Consider the following 17,409-nt stretch of genomic DNA (forward strand, 5'->3'; position numbering starts at 1 on the left):
TCTTATCTCCGGCGCTCTCCAGCTCTGACTCACTGATTGCAAAATTGAAAATGGTTTTAATTCTATCGGGTTTTTTGAGTCTGATTTGAACTCATTCACTTCAGCTCTTCTTCTTCTTTTTTTTCCCTCTTCTGCAATTATTTCAGTTCCTCAGACAAATCTGCTGACTGTCTCTGGTGTCTGCCTGTTGTTGCAGGATGAGAAGTCCACGTTCTTCCAGTTCGGCGCGGCTCTGCAGCAGGAGGCTCTGCTCATGCTTGCCATCATGGAGGAGTATGACTGGCATGTTTTTTCTATCGTCACTTCCAAGTTCCCTGGGTACCAGGATTTCATCAGCACACTGAGGGTAACTGTGGATCACAGGTAATGATTACACTTCCCTTACACGTACAAACACACACGCTTTTCATCCTTAGCCTGTATTTATGGCAGCCGACAAGATTAAGTACTCGCATTATTTCATGGTGCTTTGTTGCAGCTTTGTGCGCTGGGACATGCAGAGCGTGGTGACTCTAGATGCTGTGGATGGCGACCCAAACTCTAAATCACATATTGCCCTCAAGAGGATCCAGAGTCCTGTTATACTGCTGTACTGCTCCAAGGATGAGGCTGTGTGAGTGTCGCTGTCTCTCTGTGTTCCACCGCCAGATTTCTGCAGTGAATCTTTATCAACTGTGTGAACTCTGCTCCTCGACAGGTATATACTAGAAGAAGCTCGGTCCTTGGGCCTGATAGGAGCCGGTTACATCTGGATTGTGTCCAGTCTCACCACTGGCAACCCAGACTTCACTCCTGAGGTAGTGAAGATCCATATGTAGTAACAGGTGGCCACTTGTGAGTGGTTTAAAACAGCATTTTTGATTCCAGGTTTTTTTCTCCTTTGTTTTATACAGCTGTAATGAAACGCAGCATCAAAGAAATTATTTGACATTTTAAGAAATACACTTATTTGCTTTTTTTTTGCCATTAGTTAGATTAACACCACTCTCATACCAGTGTGAAGCTACAACTGGCACTTAATGGCACTGCCAGTTACAGTTTTCTTATGATAAAGAAACAGAAGCAAACAGCTAGCCTGACCCTGTCTAAAACGAACAAAATCTGCTTCTTTTAAGCTCATTAATTAACACATCACATCTAAATGTGTATGAATTCTTCAGTGTAAAATCAGAGAGTTATGTGCAGATTTGCGCAGTCGCCAGTTGACAAATGGAAAGGGTCGGTATCAATATCATCTCATCACTCTTTTCCAAAAAGAAAGTGAATGAAATATCCCCCAAAATGTCAAATTATTCCTCAGTCACTGTAGAGACGAATAATTTGCAAAAACGTTCGTACACTTGCACAGATTGGCCAGATAGCCAGCATTCGATAATATAGACCAATATCAATGCATTTCTTTCGTTGTCTCCGGACAGCATGCAACATGGCCAAACCAAGCTGACACATGAGAACAATTACAACTTAACCTGTCAAAAGTAATTCCTGAAGACCTCTATCCATTTTGTCTCCTAGTTTGTTTACCTCTAACCTCTGTTTACTTCCACATCCACATGTGACGTAGCCACGTAGCCCACACTGCGTCATCCTCTGACAAAATTACACTTTACACTTAACGGGGCTGTAGGGGTACACAGTAGAAACAGTTTGGGAACAGCTGCTTTAAATTATATTGTATTTTTATGAACTATTTTCAGTTTCCTGCTTTGTCTATATTCTTCTCTCTCTTCCTAAAAATATTAGCTCATCTCCTCAACAGGATGTTTGACAGCGTATGTACACAGTCACTCTCAAAATGTAGGTCAGCAAGGGAGCTTTTATTCAAATAGCATATAAATATGTAAACAAATAATTCAAAGTATAATCAGCTCAACTGTTCCCCTCACATTAAGAATGAAAACACATCCAGGGTTTGCTTACCTTTCTTCAAAAGCCTCCCAAATGTTTATTTTCTGTCCTGGTCCATCATTTCTCACGACTCAGATTCCCTATTTGTGTTGGTTTTTACACCTCTGTTTCCTTTCTTAGACAAAGATAGGATTCCACAGTTAGAAGTTGCCAAATTAAAATGTAAAATCAAAGCATTGTGGTGGAGACTGACGGACAAGCGTGCTGGCATTTTGTTTGTTCAGTCTGCTTTAGTGAGACAAACGTGAGCTATTTAATGTCTAAATTAGCTTTTTTATTTTGACACCTTGAAGGCGTAGGCGATACCTGAGTAAATGAATGAATTTATTTTGTGGACATATGGTCTGCTCATACTTACTTAACAGCCAGATATGAATTATTTCAGGAACCAATAAATCATCCACTTGACAGCTTTGAGAGATGCACATGGATGTTTTAAATTGGGGTAAAGAGAAAAAAGTCAAATTGAGCCTTTCACACCAGATGTGCTACTTCTCAGATCTCCTCTCCTTTTCCTCTCAGATGTTCCCGTTGGGTATGATCTCCGTGTCCTACGATGACTGGGAGTACCCGCTGGACACGCGGGTGCGGGACGGGGTGGGCATCATATCCTCTGCAGCGACCGCCATGCTGCGGGAGAAGGGAGAGCTGCCAGAGGCCCAGAGCAGCTGCTACAGCACAGCGTCAGACAGGAGCCCGGGGAAGCTCCCACCTAGTGCTCTGCGCAGGTGTGTATGTCTATGTCTGTGTGTGCTTGTGTGAGAGTGTGTGGAGATCAAGGTCTAGGGACTTGCATAACTCTGTTTGTCTTTGTAGCTGAGGGTTGAGCAGTCTTACATAAGTCTTTTTAATGTACTAATGAGAGGGGTAGAAGCGAGAAAGGAAGCAAAGATGGCAGCAGTGTTAAACACTGTGATGTCTAATGACATTTAACACTATTAGCTCTTGTGTACATGGCTGCTCTGTGCGTGAGCTCATTCTGCTGCCTCATTCAAGAGACAACGAACTGAACTTCAGACAGACCTCCATGTTGTTGCCGCTGCCCTGTGTTAACTGGAATCCCAGTATGTGTGTGAGTGTTTCTGTGTATGTGTGCACCTTTGCTTCACATGACTGAATTCACCGTCATTAAGTCAGGATTAAAGCAGCTTTTACTAGCTTTGTTCTCCCTTTTCCGTGCCTCTGTGGGTGGCATGTATGTGTCAGTAGGTGTGTGTGTGTGTGTGTGTGCATGCGCATATGCATACCGATACATGTGTATGTGCTCTTCTCTGAAGTCTCTGTGATGAGAACACAGTTAAATCCTTCAAACAAGAAGCGGGGGGACAAATGGGCACACAGACAGATTCAAACCGAACAGCCTCCATTGAAAAAGCACAGAAACAGAATGTGTTAATTGTTTTGCGCTCTGTTTGTTGTTGTTGTTTTTGTTTTTTTTTGGTGTGATTTATTTGACTACGTCTCTAACATGAGACATGCAGTGGCTTAAATATGATTATTAATTCAGAAATCTATACAAAACCGACTGACACGTTATGTTACATTGCTAGGCTTTGCACATCTATGGTGACGTATGAGTTGCCTCATTAGAATGAGAGCCACAGTGCGGTTTTCACCATTATAGCTTTATTACCCCATTTTTCTCCCTTATTAGATCATTACAGTATATATCAAAGCATATACAATACTGCCATTGTTGACAGGTTGATCCAATATAACTCAGAACTCAATTGGTGCTCCGTCCTTTAGTGGAACAGTCTTTTTTCTTTCTGTCAGAGGTGCCTCATTTGTTTCACTAAGTTATTAGATATAATTTGCATATTTGTCAAAACAACTGCAGCCAGTTTTTTTGTGATAATAAACTGACAGGTTGGATTTCCCAACCCTGATTTGGAAGTGGTGAGGCTGTGATCAGAATTCTGCATACATTAGTCTAGATACAATCTTGCCGCAGTGTGCATATAAACAACGTGAGGTGGAGAGGAATAGGACAACATAATCTGGCACTTAAAAGACCCGATGAACCCCGTTGGATCCTCTGTCATTCCTGCCTGACAGGCATTAATGTCTCTGACTCTGGTTTAGTGTATTTGGTCTCCACACTTGTTCAGGTTTTTATGGAGGCTTGTCCCTGTACTAAATTTCAAAAGGTTATTTTATTTGATAGAACCAGCGTACCATGCAAACCCCTAAGCTGTCACTTTTTTCTCTGCAAAGATGCTCGCTGCCATAACACAGAGTTTGGGAAGAGCCTCCCTTCCTTCTTTATTCCTACTTTCTACAAAAGTGCTCACACAATGGTCGAGTACTTCAATAATAGAAAAATGTTCCACACATGGTAGTGAGGGGACCCACATTTTAAAGATGCACTAACAATAGTAGGTATTTTTTTTCCATTTCTGTGCTGCAGCTGATGCTGCTTTTAAAACCAGCCACTGAAAAATGAAGTGAAGAAAAATCAAGAGAAGGCAAATAATTTTGCACACAGTGATGAAGAAATCATTAAAGCCCTTTTTAATGCGGCCGTACATTTAGTATTGTGAACATCAGAGGGGAACAAAAAATGACATGAATATACATGTGTGTATGAATCTGAATATTAAATCTGAATATATGATATGTAATCCGCTTGTTTTGCATGCTTCAAAAACACACCAGCCTCATCACTTTAGATCAAAATCCTCTCCCAAAAATGGTAACAAACCTGAAATAGGAGGAGACAGCAGTTTCCCAGAATAGACTGCAACAGTGTTTCCGCTATATGTATTCAGCTGTGGCAATGCACTGTGACAAGGGCATCACCTGCTGCACCGTGAAGATTTTTCAAACACAAAAACATATATTTGTCCTGACATGTCACTAATAGCCGAAAGCATATCTATAATGTAATCTATAACGACACAGGAAGGTTAGATTGTATAGCACAAAAGAATCTCTTGTGTGTAACTTTATAGGTTTATATGTAATTATTAACGTTGAGCGTGAGCGAGTTTATACCCACAGCAGAGCTGCAGCGCCTGCATGACGGGGAGGGAGACGGGGACCTTTTATTTACCCTTCGCTCCGTGTGAGCGGAGCCCGTTTGAAAGAGCACAGGCCTGTTTCCAAGTCTTTGTAAAAACAGATGATTAATGTACTTCTGGCTGATCCAATGTCCAACAACAACTTTTATGTGTGTCGGCTCTAATACGTCTCCAGCAGATGAGACAACATAAAATCCCACCTGTTTGAATTAGATTGTAATTATCATAGTTTTCACCTGCAGGGTGCATGCAAAGCAGCACTCAAACCATTCCCTTTATGCATCTTGACTTCCTGTCGCAATATTTGAGTTTATGCATGAATGTTTAATAGCCCAGTCCGCTGTCCCGCTCCCACAGAAAAACATTAGTGCATTCATTCTGGCTTCTGATTTAACCCCTCGTTGTAGACGAGTGAGGCTGCGGATCTTTGAGGGCATTAATTGAATGTGCATTTATAGAGTTCCCTGTCAGAAGTCTCTGTTGTGACTGTATGAAAGTGGGCTCTTGTGCCAAATTAAAAAATGTAAAGCTGGAATTTTGGCTTTTGTTATATTCTATTTTAGTGGAGTGATATTTCAGTCGTATAGCATCAGGCGGCCAACTCTGTTTGACACCATGTCAAAATGAATCACACCATTTTTCTAATAAAACAGCACACAAGGCATTGAAGAAATAGTGTTGTCTGTTTTGGGCAGCTGCTGTCCCTCTTTTGATTTGGTCTTTTTTGTAAACTTCCTCAGACAGCCCCTCCTTCCCCCCGGTGGGAATTCATGCTATTATCCCAGTCTTAACTCTCAGAAAATCCTCGCCTTCTGAAAATTGTTTTACTGGGGCGAGTGTGTTCTTAATCCCATATCACTGTGTGTGATACTGCTTCATTTACTCCCCTCTACTGCTTCGCTTTAGCGAGTGTGAAAATGTTTCAGCTAAAAGGATCTGTTTGCGTATGCAAGATAACTGTAGTGAGTAAGAGAGTGAGGGCAGCCTTGTTGCACCAGTGACTTGTCTTTCAGGCGTATATCTGTGGAGAAATCAATGCAGAATGTTGATGGGAGAGATATGTGGCCTCTGACTCTTCCCCCTCCTACACACAAATAAACACACACACACACATGCACACACACACACACACACACACACACACACAGGCATGCATGCACACACAGTGGGTGAATACAGCATTGATTTGAAGAGGATACTCTTGCAGTGATTACAGAGTGCTTAACTTGTTATTTCAAATGTATCTGCTCCTTTGCACACACACACACACACACACACACACACGCACGCACAGTCAAAATCACGGAAAAAACGGATGCAAACAAACAAACACAAATAACAGTGTCTTACTTTTCCCCCCCAATGTTTTTCAGACACATGATGCATGTATGGAACGATGGGCGAGACTTATCATTTACACCAGATGGTTACCAGGCCAATCCCAAATTGGTTGTCATCGTGCTGAATAGTGAAAGGAAATGGGAGAAGGTAACAAATGAACACAGCAGTATTACATCGGAGCACGGAAATTAAAAAGTCAAAACACTTTAATTAAGATAGCTACCCCTGATTGTGTTTGTGTGTGTCTGCACACACACAGATGGGGCGGTGGGAGAATGGAACGCTGTCGCTGATGTTTCCCGTGTGGCCGAGGTACAACTCCTACGGGGACGAGGATGCGGATGAGAACCACCTCTCCATCGTCACCCTGGAGGAGAAACCCTTCGTCATCGTCGACAACGTGGACATCCTCACCGGCACCTGCATGAGGAACTCCGTGCCCTGCCGCAAGCATGTCAAAGAGTAAGTAGACAAACACTTAATGAAGACAACACTTACACAAGAGCCGTTTAAAAGATTCACATGCTCAAAGTCACGGAGGAAGAGGCTGACAATCTCAGAACTGGAGGCATTACAGGAGGTGACACAGGCACTTTGCAGGCAGGCACTTGTTTGTTCCGAGGTTAAGTTAAATCTCAAGTGGAAAAAAATGGCGGCGTTAGCAAAGTTGTTTCTTGTTTCTGGGATGGCATTTGACACCCCCGATAAGATCCCCTGTCACTTGTTTCAGGAGACAATGAACAGAATCACACCTCTCATAACAGCCTTCATTTGTCTGAGAACATAATTGTCAGTTGCCCTTTGCATGTCCACTTTTGTTCGACGAGGATCGACACTTGGCCCACTCGTTTTTTTTACTTTATATAATCATGACTCATCATCTGTTTGTCTTCCGGACTGAAATCCAAATGTATGTAGCTGACAATGTGATATACACTGTGCACACAGAGAACAGAACTAAAACACAAGTCAGCACTTAAATGAGCTGTTTGTCTTTAAAATGGACCAATGAGTTTGTCAGTTGTTTTCTCTTTTATTGTACAGGTTTATATTAAAACCAAACTGAACCAAGTTAATTTCAGGTTCAGATATAGCTGTCAGCTGAGACAGCCGAGATGTGCATCGGTGGTTTTCCCACACATTACTTGCTAGTTTCTCTTCTTTGTCAGGGTTTGACAGAAGTAAAACTCTAACCCAACTTCTGTCAGAGAGTTTAACACACCGCAAAGCACTTCTCATCTGGTTCATGGGTAATCAGTTCTGTCAGCATTAATAATTAATTGCTCTCTCTTGCTGTCAGCGTGCTAATGCCAATCTGTCCGAGTACTTGATTTTTGTTTCTGCTACCACTGTAATTGCTTCTGTTTCTCCTTTGTGGTCCTTGTTTCGTTGTTCTGTTTATTCAGTGTTATTCATGTGTTGTTTTAGACATACAGATCATGTTGAGTGTTTTAAACATTACAGTTACTTATTAGTAATGCGTATGGCCATCACCAACCACACACACGTCTCTTTTGTTGTGGCTGCAATGTTGCTGGTCGAAGTTCACCAACATTGAATGCCACAATGTAAATGTTTAGCTCCTTTGCTCGTATAGAATGGAAGCGAATATTTGCCATTGTTAATTATGCTGATGCATAACCGTGTCCTTAATGTTTAGAAACGGCTGAAGACTAAAGTGTGAAAACGAACAATTTAAATGCCACTGAAATTTACATTTAGGGTTTAATCGTTAAGGTCAAAGTCTAGACAGTCCCTCGTTTCAGCTTGTCAGTTGTGAGTAAAAGCAGAACATCTATAGAACAAAAAGATGCAGACGAAGTGGGTACTTTTATTATTATTATATTATTAGCAGGTATTGGCCTCACAAATCTGTCAGTAACTGTGTATACGTATGTGTCCAATATGTGCTGACATGAAAACCAGATTTTGTTTTTAAAGCTCATAATGCAGAAAAAGATGCTCGGGATCATCAATAATTATTACGTTCCCATTGTAGTTAGATTTTTCAGTGCACTGATATCTCCTTCACGCATCCTTGTGACTAATACTAGCTGAGCTCTATTTCATACAGTGGATCAAATAATGGATTGTTTAATTGAGAAAATAATGAGCAGATTAATTAATAATCAAAATATTTTTGCTCCAGCTGCAAATTGCACAACTCCAAATGACTTAAAAGAGAGGGATTGAAACCACATATATTTAGACAGATATTTCTGAAAGCTGAATATTTCAGTGCCATAACGTTATTTTTTTAATATTCAGTAGTCATCAGAGTTTACAGTTGGGTGTCTAGTTGCTCATAAGATTCAAATATTTATTTTTGGCTTCCACACAAGGCATAATGAACAGACTTTTGGTTAACTATGGTAAAGGGTGTCCTTGTAAAACATTCAAACAAAACCATGAACAAATATGTAAATCCCGGTCTCAGCTGTACCTGGAGACAGAAAATGAAAAGATGTTTCATCTGCCCAACCGTTTGTCATCTCCCATCTGGACGACTGCAACTCCCACCAAGCCAGGCTCGTAAAGTATTACGCTCAGCAGCTACAAACCATCCAGAACGCTGCAGTCTGCCCTGTCTTCAACCTCCCCGAGTTCCCCTTTGTCGCCTCCCCTCCCTCCCCACTGACTGCCGGTGGCTGCTCACATTAAATTCTAAATTCTGGTCCTGGCATTCAAGGCTCCTCAGGGAGTCGCACAGGTATATCTGCAGGCTGCGGTCTATCCATGCCCACCAGCCTGTGCTCTGTGCTCCGCTACCACCGGCCACTTAGCTCCCCACTCCCTCCGGCTGCTACGTAATCACTTCACATGGCCTTGGCTCTTTTTTTTCCCTCGCTGCTCCCCAGTAGTGAACCGTCCTTCCCCCTCCAGGTGGGACGGCAGAATTAGCCCATATCTTCTACTGTGAAAAATACCTCTTTCCCCTGAATATCCCCATTTCCCTTGTCCCCTCTCTGCACCGGTTTTATTTATTTATTGATTTATTTTACAAAACATCCCTTGTATTTGTTTACTTAGAGTTTCCCATTCCTATGTTTAGCACATCTTTATCTGACTTGATCACTTCAGGTTATCAGGAGTATTTTGTTATCTGTTATCGGTGCACCAGGTTGATTTGCGATAACCGTATCAGCGAATGTAATGATAATATTTCACAAACTGACTTTGTTGTGCTACTTCTTCAAATGTGATTAATTCTCATGTATATATAAACTCTCTTTTCACCTCCCCACTCACCACCTCACTGCATCTTTCACTTTCTCCACTGAAGCAATAGCAGTGGGCTGAATGACTTAAATCCGCCTTTTTTAAAATGAGCATATGGGTTCAAACTGCTTTAAATTCATATCATATCTATAAAACCTTATTTCTTCCCCACAAATTAAACGTTTATAAATAATTTAGGCATTTAATTTATAATTTCACTGTCTGTCACATCGTATTCACTTTAAGATTTCAGACCAGTCGGGCGTGTTTCTACACATGTGATGAACGCTTTTTAAACCAGCCCTGCAGTGGCTTTCTAGAGCCTTCTCTCGACAGCAACACGTCAGACAGTACAATGGACTTTTCCGTTTGAAAAAACTTAAAAGGCATTTGTTATAGTGGCTGAAATATGTTGCAGGCCTCCTCGAGTGTGTAAACAATGCAGAGAATTTTCTCCAATAGCCAGTAAAAGTAAAACTTTCCTAAAAGAAACGTCCCTCTGAGTCTTGGACATCTTGGATTTTGCACCAATTAACTGCTGTATAAGGACGCCTCAATAAGAGCCGCACTGTGACAAGACAACTCAGCTTTGTTCTTCTCTGCTAATGTCTGCGGTTTAGCTCATGTCTGAGCTCATCTGTTTATAGCCACTTCACAGTACATAAACATTAATCACAATCGCTGCAGGTTTATTTGTCCCTGACTCAGGACGCTGACTGTATTGTGCTTCTGGTTGATCACTTGGACACATCGCAGTCAAAATGCGCAGCTAAAATCTATCTTTATTCATTATATTCTGCTCATGACTGACAGCATCATTGTACTGATTTCAATGAATGTCAGAATTCAGTCAGACAGTAGAAAATAGGGTAGAACAGGAAAATTCAACTGTAATTACTCTGTGATGATTTATTAACTTGCTTTAACAAATCCACTGTAATAGAAGCTTTTGTGTCAGATGGACTCGAGGAGACAGACAGAAGATGCAACGCAACAACTGTCGAGTTTCTGATCCACGTTGTCATGACAACGCAGCACTGCGGGCACGGACAATTAGACGACTGAATCGCAGCGCGTGGAAAGTTTAACTCGTGACCTGGTTTTCTCGACCTTTGTCCAAAGCGATCACCGAGGACGTCTGAGCGCTCACAGGCCGCGATGACGTGCCGCTTCTCAACCTTTTTCGCTCACGTTACATTTGCCGCCTCTGTGTCCAGCCACCCGAGCGTGTGTACATACATGCGCACATACGTCCAGCCAACCATGAGAGCTACATTTACTCAGTCACTCCTATTCTATCTGTGTGTGTTTGTTGTAATAAAAGTATGACATGAATCAAACAGATGTACTGTGTGTGTGCGTGTGTGTGCGTGTGTGTGCGTGTGTGTGCGTGTGTGTCTCTGGGAGTCTGTCGTTGTCGCTCTGTGTGTGTGTGTGTGTGTGTGTGTGTGTGTGTGTGTGTGTGTGTGTGTATTACTGTTTACATAGTGACACAAGGACACAGAGAGGGCTCAGCTGGGAAAAGCTAATGTATAGAGGATGTGTGCATTAGAACACCTGGGGCACATACTGTACATACATAGACTCACACATACGTACGTATGCATGCCATGCTCTCTCTCTCCCTCTCTCTCTCTCTCTCTCACACACACACACATTATGCTGTGCGGCAGATACAGCTGAACGCCGCTGAAAGATCTTTTAATCCTTTGATGGTTCAGTTCTTTGACGGTTTGTTCTCAGTGTATGAATCCCTCAGTTCTTTATGAACTTTCCCTGGTGGTGGAGTAAGTATTGCTGAAATGCTAAGCGGAAAAAGGTCACAGAGTAACTGTTCCGATCCATACGTGCTATGTCGGAGATGGCTGACATGAGAACGGAATAAAGTTTTCATGGAAATACTTTTGAGAATGCTTGTAGGGTTTTAATAGATTATGAGAATCATTTGATCCGACAATTCAGTTTAGCTCTCTGCTCCGGGGTCTTCGGGGAGGGCTGTCAGAAAAGTTTACTTAAACAACATTTTCCATTCTGTGCATCCCGCCGCCGCTCGTGCGCCCGCAGTACTGTATGTGTGCAGGTTCGCTGCGAGTTTTGGAGAGATATCTCCTCACAGGCAGAGTCAGAGAAACAAAGAGGGGAGGGGGGCGGGGGTTCAGCGTAAAGGGGTGAGGAGAGAGACGAGGGGAAGGACAGCTGATATTTTAATCATGTGGGTTGGTTGTTCTGCACAGCCCAGCTCTATTTAAAGCCCGGCAGCATCTGCTCAGTACCCCTGTGTTTTCAGGCACTGAGGGAAACGCACACACACACATGCACTCACACACCGTACAGCACCGTACAGGCTCCCTCTGCCCTTCAGCTGTATTTATGGTTACTCTGCACTGTCATAATTCTAGTTTTACAGTTTGATGGAACCACCAGATGTGGAGCGAGCAGGCTGCAAGAACACAGTGATGCTCACACTTCACACACTCGCCTGTTTATCACTGAACAAATGTCCTCTAACATAAAATATATGACCTAATTGTGATTTCTGCTCTCGTGTGTGTGCATCTGTATGTTGCAGTAATAGTACATCAGGAGGTGCCTACATTAAGCAGTGCTGCAAGGGTTTCTGCATCGACATTCTGAAGAAGATAGCGAGGAACGTCAAGTTCACTTACGACCTGTACCTGGTCACAAACGGCAAACACGGGAAGAAGATCAACAATGTGTGGAATGGCATGGTCGGAGAGGTACTTTCCTACAAAAACCATACGAGTAATGTAATTATTGTAATTATTGGGAAATATACTTATTTGCTTACCCGCCAAGTTAGATGAAAAGATATATACCACTCTCATGTTTTGGATGAATGTGAAGCTGCCGCCAGCAGCCAATTAGCTGAGTTTAGTATAAAGACGGGAGACTGGGGGCAGCAGCTTGCCCGATTCTGTCCAGCTTTACAAAAATCCAACCACCAGCATCTCTTGAGTTTAGGAATAATATATGAAGTCTTCCAGCTATAGCGTCCTGTGTTTATGCTAAGCTAAGTTAACCAGGCGCCTGCTATAGTTTTATATTTAAGGGACACATGGGCGAGAGTGGTATTGATGCTCATATCTAAAGCCACTTAACCTCTAAGTCTAAAGCCCTATTCACACAGGACTTGTATCACCAGGAGACCTCATGTGATTTAGAAATCATCCCTTCCCCTCCAGCACATTTGCACGGGAAAGCGAAGTCTGTATTTTACTAGTACTCACTGACATTATCTCCTCTTGTGATGTCAAGACTCCATGTAACATCAACTTTCTGAAGCAAAGCGTTTGTTCTTCAGCAGCGTAAAAACACATTTGTAGCTCATTTAGATCAAGTGACGGCTCTGTGGCCTTACTGGAACATGACACTGTTAGTTGCTCCTAACCATCTCTGTCATCACTTTAAACGTCAGTGTATCCGATCTCCCTGCGCAGCTGTTGACTGCTGTTACACATATAATGAGCTGCAATCATATTTCTTACTTGTTCAGTTGTCTGACAACAGAAAACAGACATTTTAAACGGAAATGCAACTCCAAATCACCTTCATGCCGATTCAATTAACAAAATATGGTAATGTGAGGAATTACAGACATGGCAGATTGGCACGGGATTAAGATCACAGATGACCTTTGCAATTATTACAAATTACTGAAAGTCTTTAAGTAATAGCAGTCCCATGCGAATAGGGTTTAGGAAGACAATAAGAAGATTAGGGGTGTCACGATTCTTCAAATCCAGGATTCAATTTGACTTTTGATTTCAAGGTCACGTTTCGATTCAATTCTGAGTTACAGACATATCCTTCTACATATGAGCCGATGTAGGTTTCGGAGTTTGCACCTGAATGCATCAAATCGTAATAAACCTAAGACATACAATACCTGTCAAAATGTCGAACTATTACTTTACATTATTAGTAATTCAAAAAGGCACATTAGATAAATCCTCCTTTTGCATAATGCCACCTGTTTTTATTTTGCCTGTTTCTTCCTACAGCTGCACCCTTCAGTTATTATTAAATGCAGTGATTAATGGCTTTTATCATTTTATATTTTTTATTGTCCACAGAGACCATAAAAAAATCCCCAATCCTGTCTTTGGCACTGCCTTTTTTGTCTCACTGATGATTTTTTAATAGGAGAAAAAGGAGAAATTCCTTTTTGGCTTCGGTCTTTTCAGGGGATTTGATTTGTTTTCTAAAAATCACCAGACTCACAGGTGTCGTTTCCACCGGGGACGCTGAGGACATGTCCTCCCCTCACTGACCAGTTTTGTCCTCATCACTTTTTAAAAGCATAATTGAGCTTTTTTAAAAGCATAATGAGATGAAATGAATTTTGATGCATCATTATGCAATTTTTTTACACTGCAATCCTCTAAACTGACCTCATACGAAACCCTCATTACAGCGCCTCAAATCTCAAATGCTGAAGACCGTTGAAAAAAATAAATGGTTTGTTTTTATTTTTCATCTGAGTCGTCATGCCCACACCGCTGCCCTTGGCCAGACTTATCCTTTAAAGCTGCAATCTGTGACCCAGTTGTAAACAAAGGTGTCATTCCACTGCCTAAGCTCATAACACAAGACTGAAAGCTGCCATCACTGTCTTTCATATACAGTATATATATTTTTTAATATATATATATATATATATATATATATATATATATATATATATATATATATATATATATATATATACTTTCAAAGATCTTTTAATACCAAGCAACACTTGAGAACACTAGAAGAACAACACCACAAGATTTAATGTTTCATGATGCTGTAAAGTCTTTGTTTACATTATTAATGTTGTTTCAGGGGTAAAAAACAAAGGCTTTTCTTTTCAAAGTGCTGAGCCAATTTGTCATCATTAAGTCACATACTTTAATTATATACGTGAAGCTTTTATGGTGAATAATATTCCCCATTTCAGACGATACATTATGAATCTCCTCAACAGGAGCAGGATGCCTCGAGGCTTCCTCGATCGCTAATGTTTATCTTTTCAGGAAATAATTTATTAGGCCAGATTAAATGAAAGCTGCCATTATAAAATCCTTAAAGGTTGAGACACTAAACGTCTAATAATGGAACCTGACAGTATGATCCATAGATGGTGGTAATGTTTATGGGAGCAGAGCGCTAGAAGCCATTAGACAATTACATCTGAACAAAAAAAAAAACAAACATTAATTTGACCACATACTTAAAATGACATCTGTATAAGCTGAATCTCCGACTGTCAGAATACATCCGGACACCAGGAGTGGTGGCACAATGAAAAAGACAGCTGTATTCTTACTTTTTATGTGATATGGCTGAAAATGCCCTCCAACTCCAGATGACATTCTGCGCTCATACCCTCGGCTGCAGTGATATTTCACATCCAAAATAAAAAAAGAGGGCACATATCAAAGAGGAATTGTCTGATGTTGTCCAAATATTTACAAAGCTCACAGTTTCATTTCTGTCTGTGGAGGTAGTGAGTCACACGGCAGCGCTAACTATTGTTCTCTCTGTTTGCCAGGTGGTGTATAAGAAGGCGGTGATGGCAGTGGGTTCATTGACCATCAACGAGGAGAGGTCAGAGGTCATTGACTTCTCCGTGCCCTTCGTGGAGACGGGCATCAGCGTCATGGTGTCTCGCAGCAATGGGACCGTCTCTCCCTCTGCCTTCCTTGGTAAATCTTTTCTTTTTGTCTTCCTCAGCCATAAATTTTCCCCCTTTTTCTCAGTCTGTCCCCAAGTGATGGAGGAAGCAGAGTAAAGGGAGGTGCTTACATGTTGGCAAAATCCCTCACATAAAATGGAATATTTTATTCAGACAGTATATGCTGGCCAAATTCCACTTGTACCCTGACTTTATCTGGGCCTCAGCACCCTAAGCACATTAATATTTCGAGCAGAGCGGAGGAAGCGGAGTGTGCCAGCTGTTTTTTGAAAAGTCAGCTCAGACAAAGCACCCTTGATTCTTCTTCTCCTCCTCCTCCTCCTCTTCCTCCAGTTGTTCAGATGACTAGAAACTGAAGCGCTCCTCCGTGCTCGCCTAATGTCTTGTATTGTCATTGGAGCGAGACGGGGAGCGAGGGGATGTATTGGACCATGCGTGTGTTGGTCCCTGTGTATCAAGCCATGTGTCAGTATGTGTGTGTGTGTGTGTGTGTGTGAGGGGGGGAAAAAAAGTGTGTGTGACACAGCGGGAATATATTAGGACGTTTGTGTATTGAGTCAAGGATGTGTGGAGAATGAATGCGCTTTGGCCGTATGTATGTTAAGGGGTGAATGCTTTGTGTGTGTGTGTGTATTTGTATGAAACTGCATTGTATTTATGTGTGTGTGTGTGTGTCAGAGAGTGTGTGTTGAGCCTGGGCCAGGGTATCAGTGACGGTTCAGTATCTCTCGCACTCATATTAGAGGCACCTCAGTGCACAATCTCTCAGGGTTGGCTAACCCTGGCAGTCACATACTTACACATATAGTAACACACACACACACACACACGCACACACACACACTCAAACACACGTACATACAATTTGTCTGGGTTCAGCGTCTCTGGCACTCATCCCGCTCTCTGAACTCCTGCCCTGCAACACAGCGAACACATGCAGACTCACACTCTCTCTCACACACACATCACACACAAGTAGATCACACACACACACACACATGCCCACAGCAGGGCACATCAGATCACTCGGAGTTTGATTCCTCTCTCTCCCACTCTGTCTCCCTCTCTCTCTCTCTCTCTCTCTCTCTCTCTCCCTTTCTCTCCCCCCTTCCTCCACCATCTCCCCCGCCCCGGGCCTCTCCCTCTCGCAGCTCTCATCCAAGGGAATAATGAGAAATATGGAAATGTGCTCCGTCAAACTCTCTGTGACTAACTCTCCCTCTCCTCCCCTCCCTCCCTCCTCCCTCACGCCGTCTGTCTCGCTTTCTCCCCTTCTCTGTGTCTTCTCTGTCATCGTCTCCTCGCTTTATCTCCCCCTCGTCCCTGTTCTCTTTCATTGAGTCTGTCTCCCCTCTCTCTCTCTCTCTCTCTCTCTCTCTCTCTCTCTCTCTCTCTCTACGTCCCTCACACTCTTCATGCACCTCGTGCTCCTCCATGCTGCCTCTCTTCACTTTAACGCTCTCCCTCTCTCCCTCCTTCTCTTCAGAGCCCTTCAGTGCATCAGTTTGGGTGATGATGTTTGTGATGCTGCTCATAGTCACAGCCATCGCTGTCTTCCTCTTTGAGTTTGTCAGTCCACTGGGCTTCAACCGCAACTTGGCCCAAGGCAAAGGTAGGCTTACACAGACACGATCGGAAATCCACCAATCTTTCCGCCCCAGAGCAAGAAACAGAAATCCAAGCTTCCCCTGCGGCAACAGAAGTGACCTATTATCACTTTGACTTTAGGCTGTTCAGGTAATGTTACAGAGCTTTGAAGACACATATTTTTTCACATCTTCAGGTTCAGGTCTTTTGAGCTCACTTTCTCTCTAAGTCCCCCTTCCTCTTCTCTGATTGGTCAGCTCCAACAGGCCTGAGAAGGCATTGCCAGCTGCTCCATGCTTGATTACAGCCAGGGATTTACTATAACTATGTCTAGCTACAATTTAACTGTGAAAATCACCACAATAAACAATATTTAAACCCAAAACTTAATCACCGCACATTTTAGCAAGAATTAGATAGATACTTGCTGCAGTGTCAGTGCCTAGCAGGTGACTTATTTTACAGCGTCATGTTCAAATGAATTCCCGCATCGTGTTGGTTTTGCTCCTTGAACATCGTAATTGATATGGCTGCAGGACCATCATTTCAACTCATGAAATAATGACGTTTACCTTAATTGGAGCGAGCTGATGTAGCTGAGTGGATTAGGTTATTAGCACAGAACATAATATT

General features: G+C 42.3%; 1 protein-coding gene across 19 annotated transcripts in view; it reads left to right on the forward strand.

The window, feature by feature from the left end:
• grin2ab (glutamate receptor, ionotropic, N-methyl D-aspartate 2A, b) overlaps nt 1-17,409 on the forward strand; it is a 128,383-nt gene that overhangs the window by 96,573 nt on the left and 14,401 nt on the right. For all 19 annotated transcript variants that reach the window (XM_037115210.1, XM_037115154.1, XM_037115218.1 and 16 more), the window contains 9 exons: nt 197-363; nt 479-613; nt 698-797; nt 2,431-2,636; nt 6,305-6,419; nt 6,532-6,734; nt 12,061-12,229; nt 15,046-15,199; nt 16,676-16,801. In XM_037115210.1, coding sequence (XP_036971105.1) covers nt 197-363; nt 479-613; nt 698-797; nt 2,431-2,636; nt 6,305-6,419; nt 6,532-6,734; nt 12,061-12,229; nt 15,046-15,199; nt 16,676-16,801 — 1,375 coding nt within the window. The remainder of the gene's footprint in view (nt 1-196; nt 364-478; nt 614-697; nt 798-2,430; nt 2,637-6,304; nt 6,420-6,531; nt 6,735-12,060; nt 12,230-15,045; nt 15,200-16,675; nt 16,802-17,409) is intronic.

This window comes from Acanthopagrus latus, chromosome 1 (assembly GCF_904848185.1).
Source record: "Acanthopagrus latus isolate v.2019 chromosome 1, fAcaLat1.1, whole genome shotgun sequence".
Taxonomy (NCBI): Eukaryota; Metazoa; Chordata; class Actinopteri; order Spariformes; family Sparidae; genus Acanthopagrus; species Acanthopagrus latus.